At 39.5% G+C, this 21523-nt stretch overlaps 1 protein-coding gene across 6 annotated transcripts in view; it reads right to left on the bottom strand.

Moving 5' to 3' along the window:
• FARP1 (FERM, ARH/RhoGEF and pleckstrin domain protein 1) overlaps nucleotides 1–21523 on the bottom strand; it is a 323275-nt gene that overhangs the window by 256039 nt on the left and 45713 nt on the right. For all 6 annotated transcript variants that reach the window (XM_039543016.1, XM_039543021.1, XM_039543028.1 and 3 more), the window contains exon 2: nucleotides 15659–15854. In XM_039543016.1, the coding sequence (XP_039398950.1) occupies nucleotides 15659–15829 (171 nt within the window). In that variant the 5' untranslated portion in view covers nucleotides 15830–15854. The remainder of the gene's footprint in view (nucleotides 1–15658; nucleotides 15855–21523) is intronic.

Genomic DNA, 21523 nt, shown 5'->3' with positions numbered 1-21523 from the left:
CACGAGTCCATGGAGCTTTATTTATTTATTTATTTATTTTAAACAAAGGCTTCACTCATGAATCCCTTTCACTTTTCACAGAAACAGCACTCCTCAAGCACCGATGCTTTCACTCATTTCTTTTTGCAGCTTTCAGAATTATTAAGACAAACATATTGTGACATAACCAGTAAGTCTGACAAAATGTGGTTTGTTTTTTTCTTACTTAAATGTTGGTTTTTAACAGCTACCGTGGCCTTTAGCAGACACACATACATACAGCATCTCTTCCATAGGATATAAAAATATGAATCTACATCAGGGTTTAGTGAACCTTATGTGCAGAATGCTGAAACTGATTCATGATTTACAATATTTCAGATTTTTAAATTCAGTGCTGCCTGACATCTGTTTATAAAGAGGACATATGGCTGCATAAACAGTTGCTTGCCAGTGAACAGAAACCCAAAGCTTTTTACCTCAGAGGATTTGAAAGTGATAGGTCATCTTAAACTGATAACTCTGAACTTCAACTAAACTTGTCAAGGAAAATTGAGAACCTCAACTAGTCTTACCATGAATCCTGACAATTAATGCTTCCCAAAGTCTTCCTGTGGGAGTGAATGTTCTTAAGTAGCTTTGGTAGGAAACGGTTTCCTTTGCCAACTTTCCAGTGCCAAGGTTTCCTTTGCCAACTTTCCAGTGCTTAAGGAACATCTAAAAACCTAAAACATTTTCCTATACATATTTTTTGGCAATAGTGAGAATTCAGCACTGGAATAAAAGGTCAAGTGAGCATCTTTTTACTTCTTATGAGAACTCTTCTTATTTAAGATTCAGTGTAATACTATAATTCCTTCACATACACAAAGGTTATAATCATTTTTATTTCTCCCAAATAGCACCGATTAAATCCTTTATTTTTCACTTTTGTTAATCCATGTTGTGACTTCAGAGGACTGAAGGTGAATATGGGAACATCAACTACTTAGCCGTGGATATACTGGGTCAGATCCTCTGATGGTGTAAATTAGCTAAGTGTCTGTGACTTCAGTGGAGCTATGCTAATTTACATCAGCTGAGGACGTGTCTTATGAATGTTAAAAGTGAAAAGGAGATTTTCCACTGAATTTAAAGTGGCTTCAAGTACAACCTGTTTTGTTCTGTCAAAATGTGCTGGTAAAAAAACAGAAAGATCTTTCTATAACTTTTTAGAAGTATTATGAAGAGCGATACAAGTTCTGAATGTAGGACACAAAAATGGGTGCATTCAGAGACAAAACAAAACTGATAAGATTTTAAAAAGGGGCTGGAGAAGAGAAGGAATAAATCAGAAGACTCATACCAGATAATGAAGAAGTGCATGTGAAAAAATGTATTAAGAACAGCTCATCATCTGTGCAGGACCAACTGCCCACTGAATACTATCCAATATTTGTTGTAAATTCTTCAGCCCTCCCGCTCCTCCCTGTCCCCCACACTCACTCACTCTCTCCCCCACACTTTTTCTTCAAGCAGATTATTAAAAATAAATTCAATAAGAAAAGTACAATGTATCTGGGGTGGAGGAAGAGAGTGAGGAACCTGAGAAAGCATGAGGAACCTGAGGGAAGACAGGAGAGAGAGAGGGTGGAGGTACTGCTCAGCAAGTTAGAAGGGAAGGTAGCAGTGAAAGGAATGGGAAAAATGTGCACCTGCCGCTGCCCCCTTTTCCATTATAAAATTTCACACTGTACGAATATTTGTATCTGCCAGCAGACCACCAAAAGGCAAGTTGACACTGAATCATAACCCAACATTTGCTATTTGTACTGTAGCTGTCACATTTGTGCAATTTCTATCAGTCAAGGGCTTCTTTTCTGAAGAAAAACTCTTTAGGCTATTTTTGCTATTTATTGTTTTGCTGAGGTTCTCGTATTAAACTCTCTTTTACACACAGTGTCTCTGATATATCACATTTGATTCAAAAATTGGACTTTACTAAGAATAATTTCAATGCACAAGTCTTGCAAAAATCTGTATTTATAGGTTGGGGACATTTACAGGTATTTTACATGAAACTGCTTGTATAAATCACACCAGGAGAAATTAACCATTACCTATCTACATGCCAATCATAGCCATGTCAAGAACCCCATTTACTATGTTCCATTTGTAATGTAGACAGCATCTTACAAGTGAGCTGTCAACTTTATCATGCTTCTGTCTTGTATTTAACTTTGCACATTGACAGTGTCCCTTTAAGGTTGCTTTTATGGTAAAGAGGGAACACGTTGTAATGAACCCTCCAACACGATTGTGGTTGTACTACTTTTATCAATTTTAAACTGACTAGATTTAATGCAGATGGCATCTCCCACCTTCAGGAAACTAAGTCGTCCATGTCATTTGTAGAGTTTGCAGCTATGTGTGAGGTCTTTACTATACTACAAAACAGAGGGTTCCTGTTTTTGCAGCACAGACAAGGCCCTGATGGTCTGAACTCTGTACTTGCTCTTCCACACAGCCAATAGGCTACTGGATAGCGCAGAAGCTTAATGCAGTGTCTCTGGTGAGGGATGAGAACACCAGCAAACTCCAGCTGATGGCTGGAATGGGAGATACTGAAGACCTTGCCAGGATCTCAAGATCTGTTTGTCTGGTGCCAAACATGGCTACATAGACTGGGGACAAGCCAGTTCTTCCGGTGAATTCCCAAACTAGAAAAGTACCAGGGAATGGAACCCGATGGGCTAGGAGGGGCAAAGCAGTTGTGGAGTGGGGGCATGGGGAAAAGTAAATTGAAAAGATGGCATGCACAGTACCAAGCCAGGCACCTCCGCCCTGACCAGGAAAAACGACAGCTGAAAGCGCAGGGGCTATAGAAGGGGAAGCACTAGAATTTGAAATTGAACAAAAGCTGTTACTTTTGGTGTTCAAAGTATGGATGAGCTGCTGCCATAGCTACTACTTCTATCATTTCTTACAGGTTATTGTAATGGCCAGTGTCACTTATGTCCCCAGTCATTGTAGGATCAGGCAGACAGGTTCCACAGTGGTGGAACAGCCGACGAACCAGAGGTCCAGGAATAGAAGAAAAAGCAACACAACCTAACCCTGGACATGCAAAGGGAGATGAAAAAGGACTATCTGGATATTCTAATTGAAAAAAGAGAAAATGAGGACCCATTGTGAAAAAGCAGGACATGGGCTCAGGAACAAGGTAAGAAACTGACACTAGACTATCTCTGGAACAAGAGGGAAATGGACTCTTGAGGAGAAGACAGTGTTAAGGAGAAATTCTCAGTAACACGACTGTACTCCACTATAAATGAACTGAAAGAGGAAAAGTTGACTTGGTTTAAATAAGTTATAACTGAGTAGCATAATTTTTGTCTTATTTTGGTGAAGGCACAGTCTATGTGAACGGATTTCTACTCAGTCTAAAATAATGGATGAAGGAGACTGCAGCTGAAACCTACAGGCTCCATGATAAGGGTTCTTTTTTTTCTCTACTTGAGAGATATTTTGTTACCAATATTACTGATTCTCATGGGGTACTGAATGGCCAGTCCATTAACGCATTGCTCTTCATAATACAACCACAACCCAAAGTTTCTCTGGAAACCACCTTTATGTTCTTGTTCTGAAGATTGAATATGGTGGAGTGAGCTTTGACATGCTGGAGCTCTGATAGGAGCCTGTACTCCCAGCATACTGTTGTAGTAGTTATCTGGCTACATGCTCCATATACTTACCCAACCAGCATGGGGGAGGTAGGGGGAAATGGAAAATTGCAGTCTTCACTTCTGGCCAACCACTTTAACAGACACTCCAATCTGAAAAGGGTCAAAGCTGTTGGTACTTCCAAGTGTATTCCCATTTTATACTTTGTTTGAGATAATGCTCTGATAAAGATCATTAGCTGTTTAACAGCCTGCCGTCTCAGGTTACGGAACTCAGGTTTTTCTTCATTTTGAAAAACATATTAATACGTAAAACAAATGACTAAAAATTCCTGCCTTTCAACAAGGACAATCTAATTTTATTTCAACTAAAATCAGTGCTTACTGAGCCTCTGCTGAAAATTTTCTGTTGGGAATTGTAACTGTTGCATTTCAGGGTTATTAAAAAAAAAAAAGGTTTCCCTTTTCATAATTCCAGAAGACCCAGCTGGGCTGTTGTGACAATTCGTGAATATTTAAATGCCCTACTTTCATTGGGAATAGTTTAACAGTGATGGCCAAATAATTTCAGGCATGAGAAGAGAATAAAGCCTTAGACTGATGAATAGCTCACATTTGACCTGCTGTTCATTTCCTAAGCTGGACGCAAGTGCAATTCACGTAATAGTTAAAGCTAACTGAATAAGCATAAAACAACTGTTTCATATTTTCTGCATAGCTTCCCTGTCTAATAAATTTCTTATTAACCAAAAAGCTCTAATAATTATAATCTGTACACTGATGAGAGAGGTGAACATGTAGCCATAAGCCATAAATGTTAAACAAAAGCATTTCCTTTCCCCAGAGCATTTAGAAACTGGCTGTGTTTAAGAGGGTAATGTAGGTCCTTGTGTGATTTTGTTACAAGGCACACGTACGTCTGTTACAAGAGCTATAAAAGCAGAGGAAATGCAAATCCTAGGATTGCTGGCAATGTGAAGAGTTGGTTCTCTTTGCCAAAGGAGGGCGAGGGAGACTTGAAATGTGGTATTTTCCTCTAACAGACCAGGTTAAAGGAGGCTATTTAATGAACACAATTCCATTTTAGCAGTCTCAGTATGGAAAAGTTTTACCATGGACCTTGAATTATTAACTCAATGTCTCTACTCTGCTCAGAAGAGAAGTGGAGTGCTGGAATATATTTTTCTTTCCAGTTTTTAAAAAAACCCAACCACGGTGTGGCTGGCTGCTATCCACAGAGAGACTTGGTTTCTATCCTCACCTAAAAGCACTAAGGACCTGCTCCACTGAACCTAGTCAACTAAGGCCTGGTCTACACTTAAAAGTTTTGTGGGAATAGCTATGTCAGTTGGGGTGGTATTCCTCTCCCCTGCCCCGCTCCCTGATTAACACAGCTATACCCGCAAAATCCCTAGTGTAAACACAGTTAAACTGCAAACAAGTCCATTTGCCAGTACAGCTTATTTTGTTTGGGGAGTGGGGTGGGGAGGATGGTTTTACACTGTAGCAGCAAAATAACTCTTTTGCCAGTTTAATCTGTCTCTCCTTTGGGGGGAGGGGGGGTTGCCAGTATACTTCTACCAATACATGTATACTGGTGTACCCTTTTAAGGGTATACAAGCTGTAGGAAACCAGGGAGCCAAAGAACAGCAAGACCCCAATCAAATCTCTTGCACAGTCTCAAACAGAAAGGAGAGGAGGTCTTTTGAAAGGCATTAAACATGATTTACACCAGAGAGAAAACACTTCCGGAAAAAAAAAGTGGGAGCTTGGTATTCCCAGAGGGCACACCCAAACATGAGGAAGCCTTTCTTCTAAGAAAACTGTAGACTAGAATCGGAAGGGAGGTTTACCATTATACAGTGAAATCTGTACAAGAGACCATCCTCGCTAGGCTACCACCTGTCTTAAGAGACCTTCCTAGACATACTAACAGCAGCTCTGGTCCATCTTTGAGAAAGCCATCTCTGTTACGCAACGCAACAGCATTTAATATAAATAAATTAAATTATCTAAAATTCATACATTTTTAGTTTCTCAAAAGAACAACAAAAAAGGTAGTTACTTATTTCCACATTCTGCCATAAACCTATATAAAAGCTGATTTAATTAAAAAGAGCTACACACAAGCTGAAGAAGGATCATTGTTTCCTTTAAAATAATTTGATCTCTCCCTTGGTATTAACAAAAAAAGAAACTCTGACCTTCTATGCTGTATCACTATCACTGTTCCAAACAAATCAGCTTCAGTAATTTATGGACTACGGTATGATCAGTGTTATGGAACCTTGTCAGTCACTATTAAACCTGGCTCGATTCACTGAATTGATGTGGTCTAATAAAATGAGAATTGATATTTTATTGATATTTTCTGAATTATGAAGAAAACTGCATCTCCTCTGTCTGCTTATAGCAGTTTTAATAAAATGATGGCTGGTATTGAACAATTTAAGCTCATTGTAAATATGAGCAACAGAAGCTCAGCAGGAACATGACTTCTTTTTAATATAAAATCTTCAGGGGGTGCTTCAGCCGGTTCTGCTTGCTAATCCTTAAAAACTGCAGCATTTTGATGATTAAAAATGGTTTTGTTCAAAAGTGGCTGAACTTTGGATAAAAGCAAAACTAAGAAAACAAACACATACAATTGCTCTAGTAATTTTTCTATATTCTCCCCTCTTTTATTAAGTTAGTAAACAAGAAATTGAGCATGATGAATGCGAGAATTTAGGTAATATTTATATGATGCCTGTGTGCACCTCAGTTTCTCTCTGGGCTTTGCATAGTTTTGCACTGACTATAAAGGGAAGCGATGAGCAGCCTGTTTGGAAACAGAGTTATTGAAGTCTACACATGTGCATGGAGGATTCAAAGAGACAATGGAAACCCCAGACGGCTGAGACATTCACACATAGCAACAGACAGCCAACAGGAAGGAGGCTTTCCCCAACCTCTCTGCAGTGAAGACAACCAAAAACCCAAGCAGGAGCACAAAATGGACAGGTGTCAAGTATCTGTGTTAAGAGCTGAGCTCACAGAGACACAGCACACAAACACCTGGAACCAGGGACACAGAGAGGAGGCCAAGATGGCTTCTAAGGAAGCATGCCTCAATTGGAACTCGATCTCAACCTTTGCCTCTCTCTGCTTACCTAACAATGTTCTCAGGTGGCAATAAATTGTTACCTTGTTTGAAAAGGCTGCCTAGTGTCACTTCAGATTCTCACTGAGATATTGAGTCCTGAAGGAGTACAGGACAAGTCTCCCGCTGGAGTTTGGCTTGGCTGGATTCGCTGCAGGGACCCATGGAGGTAGACAGGGATTGCTGGTACCCAAAGGCCCAGTTTCAGAGTTTTGGAGGTCATGGGCCTGCCCCTGAGGAAGTGTGTGAATCCTTGGGGCTTGACACAGTAAGGGGGTCACTCTTAGGGAACTGGTTTTAGGATGGGACATAGACCAGATCCAGTGAATCCATGACAGTGAGCAACCAATAGCAATGACTAAAGCAGGGGTCGGCAACCTTTCGGAAGTGGTGTGCTGAGTCTTCATTTATTCATGCTAATTTAAGGTTTCGCGTGCTGGTAATACATTGTAATGTTTTTTAGAAGGTCTCTCTCTACAAGTTTATATATTATATAACTAAACTAGTGTTGTATTGTAAAATAAACAAGGTTTTCAAAATGTTTAAGAAGCTTCATTTAAAATTAAATTAAAATGTAGATCTTATGCCGCCGGCCCACTCAGCCCGCTGCTGTGCTGGTCTGGGGTTCTGTTCACCTAGGCCGGCAGGGGCTGAGCGGGGCCTGCAGCCGGGACCCCAGCTGGGAAGGGTCTGGCAGCCAGAACCCCAGACCGGCAGTGGGCTGAGTGGCTCAGCCCACTGCTGCTCAGGGGTTCCATCCGCCAGCTCCTGAGGGGGGTGCAGGGTATGTGTGGGGGTGCAGGTGTCAGGGCTGGGGTCGTGGGGGGGTGAAGGAGTCAACAGAGGGCGTGGTGGGGGGAGTCAGGGCTCAGGGCAGAGGGCGTGGTGAGGGGGCTCAGGGCTGGGTGACTGCCCCCCTCAGAACCCCCAACCCCCCCGCTCCTTGTCCCCTGACTACCCCCTCCTGGGACCCCTGCCCCTAACTGCCTCACAGGACCCCACCCCCCATCTAAGCCTCCCTGCTCCTTGTCCCCTGACTGCCCCAATAGGACACTACCCCCTACCTGCCCCAACCCTTATCTACACCCCCGCACCCAGACAGAACCCCCAGAACTCTGGACCCATACAACCCCCCCTGCTCCCAGCCTTCCCCAACCCCTCTCCACACCCCTACCTCCTGACAGCCCCCCCCGTCCCAGGACTCCTGACTCATCCAACCCCACCAGCTCCTTGTCCCCTGACCACCCGCTCCAGAGACACCCCCCCACACCTGTTTTTGGCACATGTGCCATAGGTTGCCGACCCCTGGACTAAAGTATAGCACAGGTGGAGGGAGCATAAAAAGTATAAAAATGCCTCCACTTACAGTAGAGAAGGACTAACAATATTTTGTCATTATTCAGTGCTTTTCATCCACAAACCTCAAGTATTTTACGAAAGGTGGAAAATTATTATTCCCATTTTACAGAAGGGATAACTAAACTATCAAGGAGATACATAATCTGCCCAACAATACAATAGGCCAGAAGCAGAGAAGGGAACAGTACACAAATCTCCTGTTTCCCAGGTCCATGCTCAGTTGTCCCCTGGCTAATAGCCATCTCTCTCAGTCACCTAAACTTTGTTTCCCACAAAAGAACAAATAAATTCAGCAGTCCACCATCTAATCCTCAATCAGACAAATATTTGAAACAGATTGGAGAAACATAAAGGCCCGACCGAGATCAGCCAGTGGTGGCAATACTTAATTGAGCAAAGTATCACATTTTTGCAACAATCAAATATACACAAATTGGAAATTATACTAACTCAGGAGGGAAACACAAAAGCAATGTAGCAAAAGAAAACCAATTTCTATTGTAACGCTCACACACAATCTGTCCTCAGAGCAAACTCGTGACTAACAGCTGCTAGCAGCAAACAAATGGAGAGAATCATTAACTGAAAACTTGTGGCCTGATTTTCAGAGGTGATGAGCATCCTCAACTCTCCCTGAAATTAGCACTTCTGTGCCAACAGTTTGATTTTTTTTTAAGAAGGTGCAGAAATATAGCATCAGCAAACTGAACTGTAAAAAAATGCCCACCAGATTCCCAGATGCTTCGTATCATAAACAAGTTCAAAGTGTGGAGGAGAATGTCTTTAATCTGTTAATTTGTGTTTTCCCCAAATAAAAACAAATAGAAATAATTCTGAAAAAGTCAGTTGCCAATGTTTTTAATCTAGGTATTTTATGTACTTCAACCTCATATACAAGAAAGCTATCAAAGTTCTTTTAAAACATGTTGCAGATGGTCTCGGTAACATTTCAATAAATTGTATTGAAAAAAAATTGTGCCTATTTTTTCCAGAAATGCGTTTGCAAGTATACCACCATGCCAGCTAAACTGCAGTAGTAACTCAAGCTGGCTTCATGTTAATGATCCGCCCTTATCTGTTCAAGTTTTACTGAGATTTTTAGAAAGCAAATACCACTCCTTCAAACTCTCTGGAATGGAATATTGACTGTTAACAGCCATTAGAGTGTAAGGTATTATTCTGCACATCTCCTTTATGATATTTTATTTGCAAAAACTTAGATTTTTTTCAGAATTGTGAACAGGGTTTTTGTTTTTTTTTTAACATCTCAAATATTAACCGATTTAATACATTTGCTTTTGCCAAAGATGCAATTTGCATCTACAGCAGAAACTCAGAGTTATGAACACTTCAAGAATGGAGTTTGTTTGTAAATCTGAAACGTTCATAACTCTGAACAAAACATTTCGGTTGTTCTTTCAAAAGTTTATAACTCAATATTGACTTAATACAACTTTGAAACTTTACTATGCAGAAGAAAAATGCTGATTTTTACCATCTTAATTTAAATGAAACAAGCACCAGTTTCCTTCCTTCTTAACAGTTTCTTGTCAATTTAAAACAAAAACAAAAAAAAGAAAACCTTTCTTTTTATTTTTTAGTAGTTTACATTTAACACAGTACTGTACTGTATTTGCTCTTTTTTTGGTTGTTTTTGTTTCTAATGGTGCCTGACTGCGTACTTCCAGTTCCAAATGAGGGGTGTGGTTGACTGGTTAGTTCATAACTCTGGTGTTCATAACAATAAGGTTCTACTGTATATAGAATTGTAGAAGCATGTGGCTGCAAGGGACCTAGTCCATCCCCCTGTGCAGGACCAAGTATACTTATACTGTCCCTGGCAGGTGTTTTTAAATACCTCTAATGATGAAGATTCTACAACCTCCATTAGCAACTTACACCAGTACTCAAGAATAACTATCCTTAAAGTTATAAAGTTTAGGTCTAACCTAAATCTCCCTTGCTATAGATAAACCGATTACCTCTTCTTCTACCTTCAATGGACATGGAGAACAATTGATCCCTAACCTCTTTAACAGCAGTCCTTAATGTATATGAAGACTTATTAGATCTTCCCTCAGTCCTTTATTCTCAAGACTAAACATGCTCCATTTTTTTTTTATTTTTATTTTTTTTAAAACACATCCTCTTCATAGGTCAGGTTTCCTAAAAATATATATATTGTGGCAGAGCTCTGACCTTGCTCCTGTAGGTCCTGCGCTTCTAGGCGGTTTATGCTTAGCCTCAGTGGTTCACTGTGACCCTCCACGTAGCCCTTCTCTCTCTAGGGCCAGGGTTACAGTCTACTGAGCCCTTTTCATCATAGGCTGCAAGGAGGTTGGTGAGAGTCTCTGTTCAGCCTCCTGTCCTGACAGGGACCTGACTTCCCCTTCCAGGAGCTGTTCCTGTAGTGGTGGGTTGGGGGGAATCCAGGCCCGCCCTCTACTCCGGGTTCCAGCCCAGGGACCCTAATGGTAGCAGTTGTTGGCAGCCAACCTTTCACTGCCAGAGTTGCTACATTTCCCTGGGCCACTTCCCCACAGCTCTCCTGCTTCTCCCTTCTTCACCCTTACCTTAGGGCTCCTTTAACAATGTTTTAGGGTGTCTTCAGTAACCAGCCCTTCAGCCGCACTTCCTCTCCTCTGGCTCCTCTGCCTGACTGGAGTGAGCCCTTTTTATAGTATCAGCAGGGCCTTAATTAGAGTCAGGTGGTCACATTAACTGAATGGCCTCACCTGACTCTTTACAGGTTAGAGTCAGGTGTTCTCATTAGCCTGGAGCAGCCCCTGCTCTGGTCAGTCAGGGAACAGAAAACTGTTAATCCAGTGGCCAGTATATCTGCCTTCAGCTATTCTGCTGTACCCAACTGGCCTGAGTCTATCACAATATATATATAATTTTTGTTGCTCTCCCCTGGACTCTTCAGTTTGTCCATATCTTTCTTAAAGTGTAATATCCAAAACTGGACAGAGTACTCCAGCTGAGGCCTCATCAATGCCAAGCAGAATGAGACAACTACCTCACCTGTCCTACATACGACACCCTTGTTAATACTGCATCATGTTGTTGTCTTATATTTAATTTGTCATCCACTATAATTCCCAATCTTCTTCTGCAGTACTACTGTTAGGCAGTTATTCCCCATTTTGTAGTTATGCATTTGATTTTTCCTTCTTAAGTGTACTTTGCACCTGTCTTTACTGAATTTCATCTTTTTCATATCAGAATAATTCTCCAGTTTGTCCAGGTAATTTTGATTTATCATTCTGTCTTCCAAAGCACAAACTCTCCCAGCTTGGTGTCATCTACAAATGTTATAAGCATATTCTTTATTCCATTATCTAAGTCATTAATGAAAAATGTTGAATAGTACCGGACCAGGGACAGACCCCTGTGGGACCCCACTATAGACATCCTCCGAGTTAGACAGCAAACCATTAATAACTACTCTGAGTACAGTTTTTCAACCACTTGGGCACCCACCTGATAATTATTTCATCTAGACCACATTTCCTTAGTTTGCTTATGAGAATGTTACGTGCAACTATGTCAAAAGTCTTACTAATGTCCAGATATATCATGTCTAATACTTCCCCCATCCCTATCCACTATGTAAACTATTTGCTCTTTTTCCTCCTGGGTTTTCATTTAAAAAACAAAAACAAAATATTTATACCTGTCAGAAACTAACAGTTTGAACCAGAGCTAGGTTCACGGGTCGGCAACCTTCGGCACGCAGCCCATTAGGGTAATCCAACTGGTGGGTCGCGAGACATTTTGTTTACATTGACCATCCGCAGGCACGGCCCCCTGCAGCTCCCACTGGCCATGGTTCGTTATTCTCAGCCAATGGGAGCTCCGGGAAGCGGTGGCCAGCACATCCCTGCAGCCCGTGCTGCTTCCCACAGCTCCCATTGGCCGGGAACGATGAACTGCGGCCACTGGGAGCTGCGGGGGGCCATGTCTGTGGACAGTCAGTCAACGTAAACAAAATGTCTCACGGTCTGCCAGCAGATTACCCTGCTGCGTGCCGAAGGTTGCCGACCCCAGCATAGATTCTACAGCTGCTGTCACAGGGACCAAAAATTGACCTTTACCTTAAAAGAACAAGTGAGTCTAATGTTTTTCCTTTAAACTATTTTACTTCTTCAGCATTTGCTTGAAGAGAGGTGTGGGGGAGGGCAGAAAGGTTGCATTCTTTTTGCTGTTTTATGGTACACCTCTACCCTGATTTAACGCTGTCCTCGGGAGCAAAAAAAATCTTACCGCATTATAGGTGAAACCGCGTTATATCGAACTTGCTTTGATCCACCGGAGTGTGCAGCCCCACCCCCCCGGAGCACTGCTTTACCGCATTATATCCGAATTTGTGTTATATCGGGTCACGTTATATCGGAGTAGAGCTCTATATAGAGAAAGTTGGAGAAGTTGAAGGGGTGTGTGCGTGTGTTGGGGGAGGTAGGAGTTCTGAGTGTTTGTTTTTATTTTTTACCCTAAAAACATCAGTAATGTCTTATGTTTCCCTGTTTTGCTTGAGGTCTTTCTCAGGAGAGACATGTGCATTGGGAATCTTTTTTAGCCCTGAGGTGAAGGAGGACATTGGGGTGAATCCTGAACACACATCCTCCTTGCAAAAGAGGAAAAAGATCTCAGTTATTCTACTCCTTTCACAGCCTCCCAATGAATAACTCCAAGCTCTGCTCTGTTGCTCCTTAGCTTTCCACATCAGCAGCATCAAATGGACACGACTCTTGAAAGTTTCACAATTTCCCATATGATTCTGAACAGCAACACTGAAACTGACCAAAATCTTGTCAGTCTGCTGCTGCTATTGTTGCTTGGCAATGCTATGACCACCACCACTGCTGGAACGGTCATGTTTGGACTCCAGAATTCAACATTGCATCAATTTCTGTTTGGTTCACTTTGGAAGGATATCCTCACAACCACGAGGGCTAGACCCTAATTCTCTTTAAAATGAAAGCTTAAGTTTTGTAGAAGTTAGTGGCTTAGGCCTTTCTCACTCACAAGTGGGCTCCTCCCACTTGACACTAAAGAGCAAGTGTGGTGGATTTCAAGCTGTGTGTATATGTACTACATTCTTTTTCTGTGCTTCCATGCTTATAAAAAGTAGTTTATTAAAATGCTGTTAGTTACTTTCCTTTTAAATGCATATTGCATCATTTTGGTTAAATTGGGAAGCTTTTTAATTTTAATGGGAAACGAGTTTCCCAGCAGGAACAAACCTTCCAAACTAGAGGTATTAAGATATTTATTATCATGAAGGGAAACATATAATGAATGTTATTTACAGTACATTTTAACTTCGTAAACATTACAAATTATGTAGAGAGGAATCTAAAATCCATCTGAAATAGTAAAAAGGATTTGGCATGTATGTGGATGGGACTGAAAAATTAACACATTCTTGAAGCACAGGAGGAGAATGAAAGCACTGTTTATGGAGGAGTTGTGGCACTATAATTGTATATAATTCTTTTAAAGGAAAAACAAAAAAAACCAAACTCCACCACCTTTGCCACCTCCCCCAAAGACCTTACAAATAAAGGCCCTGCAAAACCTCAAATCCCACTAACTGCCCTGTGCAGGCATGCCAATAAGCCCCCATGCAAGTGCAGGGGTCTTCCTGAGTGGATGCAGTTGCAAGATCAAAGCCTCAAAATACATCTGTTTTGAAGCAGTTTGCAGCATAGAAGTTGTATGGACCTAGCTCTTCCAAATGTCAGTGAAGGGTAAAGAGCACAGACTGGTCATGCTTCCTAACTGCATGTATTGCGATACAGCCGTTGGAAAAATATTGTTTTCTAAAATCGCTGGAGGGAAAGCTAGAGATGTAATAGCTTATTGCATTAGGTTGTTACCCACGCTCAAGTCTGAAACGTCCTCTGAGAGGAGTTTGAACTCAGGATAATTCTTAGTGAATGCTTATGTGCAACAAATATGGGGTATGATTTCTCACAATCCATGTCTTTGTTCTGCATGTCAGAGATGCTATCAGTCAGAAGAAGAGTGTATTTCTAGAATGATGGGGAAGCTTGCACTACACTTAATACGGAAAAGCATACATTTAACTAGCTCCTAGGATTTCAAACTATATCTCCTTTGGATTGGGTTGGGGACTTGAAAAATATTAACTATATTGCACTTGTCAGATATTGTATAAACATTCTAAACTGTACACAGGGAATATAATCAATATAATGAGTTAGAGGCATCATATTTCCTAAGATTAGTAGTTTATTTTATTTAGCAGATCAGTTCATAAATATTAATGTCAGAGAGCTTTTCAAAATTAGGAAGTAATGAACTAAAATACTTCAAAAAGCTAAAATTTAGTAACCAGCTAAAATAGAACAACAAAAACACCAAAAGCTAAAAGGTAGGAGTTTTTCAATAGTCTCTCTCTCTCTCTCTCTCTTTGGGTGACTCATGCAACTTTCCTAGTCAAACTTCCCTCATCTCTAAATCAGGGACAACTATTTTATTAACTATATCATAGCACTTTTCACAGAGAAATCTCAGTATGTTTCATGAAATTAAAAAATTACCATTTTATACATAGGCAATTGAGCCAGAGAGGTTAGAGAAGTTGCCCAAGGCAACTCAGTGACAGATGAGAACAGAACCCAAGTCTCCTGCATCATAGTCACTGAACCATGGTGCCTCTGAAAAAAATATATATACATTCTGGTATGCTTCGTTAACCATAAAAATAATATTTAAGATATTTTACTATTAAATGCTTTGAGCACACAAATCTTCAATGGCTTGTTAAATATCACTGATCACAGAGTTATGTTAAATTTTTTTTGGTCATTCTGAGTCACATGTAAAGAAAGGATGGTTGGTCTTCAAAACAAAAACTAGGAACACTTACCCCCCCCAACACACACACACACAGTCATATTTCCTCATTTAGCAAATACAACTTAGATAAATTACAAAAATTAATACATGGAAAGGAAACTTAAGATTTCTCTAGGCCTTTCCCTTGCATATGAATGCAATAAAAGATTTTTTTTTATATTTTGTTATTTTTAGTAGCAATTTAATTCATGAACAATCTGGTACTCATAGCAGTCACCACCGCTAGAATATAGGAAATAAAACATCACTAGAGATCACTAGAGTTTAGGTGAACAAAGAGCAAGATACACAGCACTATCACCCAGCGCTTATGAAAATACCAGAAGCTTAGAATGGGGAAGAAACCAGTGTCACAACATTTAAAAATATTACTGCTTTGAACTGTTTCTGAAGCTACTCAAACTGAAATAATTATGAGAGTAACGATAGCCATCTGTTACATTGTTTAATGCTACTCTGCTGTATAGTACAGTATTACAAATAATGGTGGTACAGGAGCAATTGTTTCAATTCAACAATTCAATCAATTAGCCATCAATGAACTACAGCGTCAGTATTTGGAGATTCAATTCACAACATACTTTTAAAAATCACTGACTGATCATTTCATTTTCAAACTCTTACCGGAACATCAAAAATTTCCTGGGTATCATCCAGCATCTGGATTTTGATGGAGATAAGTTTTCCTGGAGGTGTCATAGGCAGTTTCTGTCCATGTTCCAATGTACTGATCCCAGCATTTTCCTGAGCTCCTAACCGGGATCCGGCTGTTGGTCTCTGCTCCGTTTCACCCATGTTTCAAAAAACACGTTTCTTAAGTCTGATAGAGGAAGAAGGATAAAGAAAACAGAAAACTCAGTAGGAAAGATAGCTGATCAAAGGCATTAGAGTACATAAACTTACACTGGAGAATTGCAAAATAAATTAACATTTGATGTAACGCTCTACAAGCTAAAATCAGTGATACAAAGGGGAATGAAAATACTCAAACCTCATGCTTTAGGACATAAGCTAATCATCTGCAGGGGTCAACTCTGGTAGCAGGATATATGAGAGACACACACAAAAAGCAAAGTTTCAAACAATTATAGCAATTTCTATGTTCTTATGAGCCAGACTGTCGACACCAACAGCAGCTCTAAGATTTGGATGTTGGTATTGTCCCAGGGTAAGGTGGTCAAGAACTGTGGGAATCAGGTTGCTGTAGCATTAGAACAGTAGCATTGGATCTGAAAAAGCAAAATCACCATGGCATAGCCAAGCCAAGTGTTAGTTTTGATCTTTCACAGAATCCCAGAAATAGGAGTGAAGACCAAGGAGAGGACCTTGCCACATCACTTTAAAGACACACTTTTGCCAGTACCTTCTTGCTCACATAATCCCCCGCAGAAATTACAATTTCTTGTTTGCATTTAAGGCAGGTCAACCCGTGAACTAGAAGTTAAAACACTTGTTTTCTGAGTTTCCATTCAACTTCTGCACTACTTTATAACAGCACACTTCTAGCATACAAACTGCCCTGTTCTACAATGACAAGAGCTGCGATGATCTGGGACAGCATGATTTTTCATTAACTTGCATGACTGAATTTTTTTATTCAATTCAAGGGTCATTCATTTTATTTGGCAAACCTCACACATCACTCTATTTCACTCTTTTCCTTTGTCTTTGTGACATCTAACTGGGTTTCTGATGGAACCTGCTGCTACTGTCTATTTGTCTAGCTTGGTAATTGCATTTCCATCCCTCATGCCTTTTACATGCTGATCAATGACCATTAACAAGCATGTCACAAACAGGAAGAATGGAAATGTAACTTTACAGCTGAACAAACATGCAGCAGCAATAGAGCCAATCATTCTCCAGATTTTTACTTGGGGTCAAAATGCTGGAGAACTTATAGAAAAAATATCAGAAAGGAACTACAAATTATATATTAGCACAACATATTACCAGTGCCACAAAATATTGAAAAGTTGGAATATTGAAATAAAATACCAACACCTCTGTAAGGACAGACAAGTAGAGTGAAAACAGTTCTGCCTTATGCAGAGTACGCCATGTATTCCACATCAATTTCCAAGTACTTAAAAACGCTTATTTTGCAGGGTTCTCAAATAAACTGTCCACACTGATATTTTCATATGCACAAGGTGGCCTGGGGATCCAATCTCAAAATGCCACTATTAAGCACTGCAGTGTCAACTTGCAAAAGTAGCGAGTAAGCTGGGCACAAGAGCAAGTTATGGGAGAACACAATTCCACACTTACCGCTGAACAGGCACAACTGAAGGGCATATAAGCATTTAAGTAAAAGACCTTCAGACAGCACACCTAAAAGATGTCCCTATGGGAATATACAGTTGTGTCATTCACTGTACGACAAGTTGAGAACTTGTGCAATGGAACAGAAAAGGGACAGACTGTGCTACGTGTCAGTACGGAGATTATGTTAATATATAATTTGACCAAGTGCAAGCCAAATGTTAACATGAGCCAAATCATTTTGAAATTATTTACGAATCAGGAGTGTTCTGCAAAATAGAGGATCTGAAAAGTGGCGCCATGAGACAGGAAATGCAACATTATAGCAAAATATAGAAGGTAAAAGCTACCCAAGTGATGCTTCCATTATCAATGGGGTAGATTTTAAATCCTTTACACACACACGATGATGAAGATAACAGGACTACAGTTCTTACAGAAAAAACAATTATTCCAGGGAGAAAATAAAAAGTAAAAAACAGCAGCCAAAGTAGCTCCAGGAGAATCTGCTCAACAACAGGTACTCCGATACCACAGCAATAAATACAATATACTTTTCTAGATTAGAGAGATATTATCCTATAAAGGACAAGGGGAAAAACAAATGGGCTGTCTACACTATGAAACTAAGTGTTTCTGCCTGGTTATTTAACCGTTGCTGAAGCCTAGAGTTAAAGCATTACATATTTATTATTTCTACTTCAGGGTCCTTGGGTACTATTAATTGGGATTAGGGCCCCATTATGGTAGGTGCTGTACAAACACAAGAAAAACAGTCCCTGCCTCAGGGAGCTCACAGTCTTGAATTTGGATAGTAAGAGAGGTAAATACTAAACAAATTGAGGGAAAGGAGGGGACAAGATAACAGTAGTGACAGGTGAAGTTAGGTAAGTTAGTAAACATGCATTTTACCCATTACAAATCATCACCTTATTCCTGCACACACCTCCCCACCAGCTTAACTTTAAATTAAGCGCATGATTAAGTGTTTGCGGGACTGGGGCCTAGGTTTGTTTCCATCCGCACATTAAGAACAATAATCACATGACTTTTATAGTGGTTTAGACAGATCCAAAACCAGTTTAAATTTTCAAAGAAAAGATACACATATACAGGTGAAAAGAAAAGAAACTATAAGATTTAGATAGAGTCCAAAAGGCCAAAGGATTTGAGGAGGATTTTTACAAAATATCACAAGGAAAATATAAGACAACAGACCTATTAACAAGTGAGTGGAACTATGATAGTCAATTTGAATTCCATTTTTTTTTTAAAAAAAGGAAGGCATATGGACAATTAGGATTTAAGAAAGATTTTTTTTAAGTGCTACTATTAAAAAACAGCTATGGAAACATTTGGAAAACGTGAATGTATTCAGTATAATGTTCCAAATGAATGCTGTTCAACTTAGTGAATTTCTGACTTTTATTTTAAAAAAGTCTGTCCCTTGCCTCCCTACTTCTTACTGGAGAAGACTAGGTATGATACAGATCTTCAAAAAGGAAGAGCAAGAATGTATGTGTTTCTGAGGGGGAAGTGATTCAAGCAATTATCCACAAGTATATCTAACTTCAATGCCTAGTAAAATTTTTGGAAGCGAGCAATTTCAGAAGGGACCTAAAGGATGACAGTGGATATCAGCCTGCAAAGTAATGATATTTTTGGCTGAATATAATTCATGGAGAAGGGAGTAAAAATATTTTCACACATACTTGTGATGAGAATGCTCTTATAAACTATTCATCATTGGTTCTAGGCACCTTAATATTTGGGGGGAGGAGTGGGATAGACAACTAGAGGGAATTCAGAGAAGATAACTTAAAATAATTAAGGAGGTCTTGAGGGAATTTACTTATGAAAAAATAAGTGGATATGCATAGCTAGGCTGAATACCAATGGAGAGGAGGTGGGAATAACAAGTCTGCAAATATTTAAAGGTGTAAACAACAAAGAAGATGGTAAACTGTTTAGAGTAGCAAAAAAAGGTATAACTAGGAGTAACAAGAAGAAGGAAAAATTTCTGCAACAGTAAGAAATCAGATTATCCATTTGAAATAAAGATACACTTACATTCAGAAAATGTACATTATTTGTTGGTTAATGGTTTGCATTCATACTCAAGTGATATTAAACCTATTTGTGATTAGAAAATGAAATTTCTAAAAGGTATTGTGCTGATTTATTTTAACTAAAAACAAACACACACAAAATGCTTGCTCAAGGACAAAGTCCAATAGTAGATTTGTGTGTAATTGGAGATTATAGGCATAGCAGTGATGAAAGAGCCTATGAAATAATTCAGACATAATGCATATGGTTAGAAGTCAATGTGGTGAGTGGCAAAATGTTCAAACCATGCCAAGCGAAGTGACTCAATCAGCTATGTTGTCTGGGAAGTGAAGACTAGAGAAAATACAAGTAATCAAAATTCATCTCTTGAGTTGGAGTCACCACTCATCAGGTAGACCAATCCAGGCTAAAATACCCAGATGAGAGATTTACATTTTTTTAAATAAAACAAATACATTCGGAAGGATGGGGTTGTGAAGGAAAGTCTAGAGCAGACCAGCTGTTTTGTTTTATTTTTATTTTTTTTAATAGTACCATGTTTCTGCTTGGCTTTCACTGTTCCTCATCAAGAAATTTTGAGAATTTTCAGATGCTCCTATCAAATAGGGTCAGTTTCCTTATTTTATTATAACAAAGGCAAACAGAAAAATATTAAAGGGCTACTTCAAACCATCAACATCTAGATCACTAATAAATGTACACACATCACATTATTTGTTATTCAAACATTCTCCTCGTGTATGCTTATACCTACAAAAAGGTTCCCAAACAAAAATATTTGCATTTCAACACTGACAGAAATCCAGCAGATTGTCATTATGTTGGTGGACAGGACTGTTGAAAGCAATGAAGTGCATGACCACATTTTTAAAAGAGAAATGTGGGAAAAGCAGAAGATTTACTAAAACGTTTAGAAACTGAACGTTAAGTGGACTCTTAATGGAGAAATATTTTGAAGGGGGTGGGTGTGATCCTTTGTCACCCAAGGTTTCAAATTTGGTTGTCTAACAAGAAAACATGGTTATCCCAATTTGCAGACTCTTCTCATTCTCTCAATGAAATATTGTTGATGCTTCTATTGTCCAATCGCATTTCTAAGTGTTCCATTTATTCTGTTTTGGATTATTGAGCCGCGGTGTCATCTGAAGTTGTTTTTAGTGGGTCTGATTTTCGCTTGGTCTTATCCTTTATTTCCCTGCTTTAATATACTGGCATTTGATTTTATATTCCAACAGATCACATTCTAAACCATATAGATTCTGGAATAATAATCCCTTAATAGCAACATCTTCAAGCACATAAACCTAGTTTTTTCTATAGCTTTGTCTCTAAAGACCCAGAAACATTTACCCCTTCAAATTTGTCACCCCGAAAGATAATTTTTCAGACATAAAGACCAAGATAGTGTCACACTGCTACAATTTCCAGAACTGCACATTCTAACTTTTTTACAAAAGTTTCAAACAACCAGAGATCCTTTCCTTGAAGAAGAGACAGAGGTCAGCCATGGTGAAAGAATTCACCCAATCACCCTGCCTTGATCTCCTTCAGAATACACTTGTGTTACCTTATACCTAGACTCAGTTTTTGCACTGTTTCAAATGGATGACTCCCAAAATGATAAAAAGTTATTATCTTCAATGCTCTGCCTTGATTAGCAATCCAGTGCACAGTGCCAAAATAGATCACAGTCATCTCAAAGTCAAATCTGTCTTTCAAAATACATTCAAGCTATTCAATATGGCAACAGTCTATTTTGTGGTCCAGAACAAGCACAAAGTATCTTGTCTATACTTAGCTTGTATACCATTCTATTAGCCTACATTCACCACTACGTCTAAATTCAGGCTAAACAGTTTTAATTTGAGCTCTGTTGTCTTCATTACCACAAGTCTTAAAGTAGTTTACAATTTACCACGAGCTGTCCCAGATTCCAAGTCTCCTACTCTATGTTAGCACAGAGTACAAGGATTCCCATCTAATGTTTGCTATCTCTTGCTCAGCTACATGCCTACCAATGGATCCATCAACAAGTGCAATAATAAACAGATTTCTGCATGTGTTTGAGACACTTGCCAAGTCTTGCACTCCATGAGTATTAATATTGGTCTGCAAGTTGCAAGGTATTTCAAATCTTCTAAAACTAAAATCGTG

Source organism: Mauremys reevesii, linkage group 1 (assembly GCF_016161935.1).
Source record: "Mauremys reevesii isolate NIE-2019 linkage group 1, ASM1616193v1, whole genome shotgun sequence".
NCBI classification, from domain to species: domain Eukaryota; kingdom Metazoa; phylum Chordata; order Testudines; family Geoemydidae; genus Mauremys; species Mauremys reevesii.
This window is presented reverse-complemented; position numbering and strand designations above follow the sequence as displayed.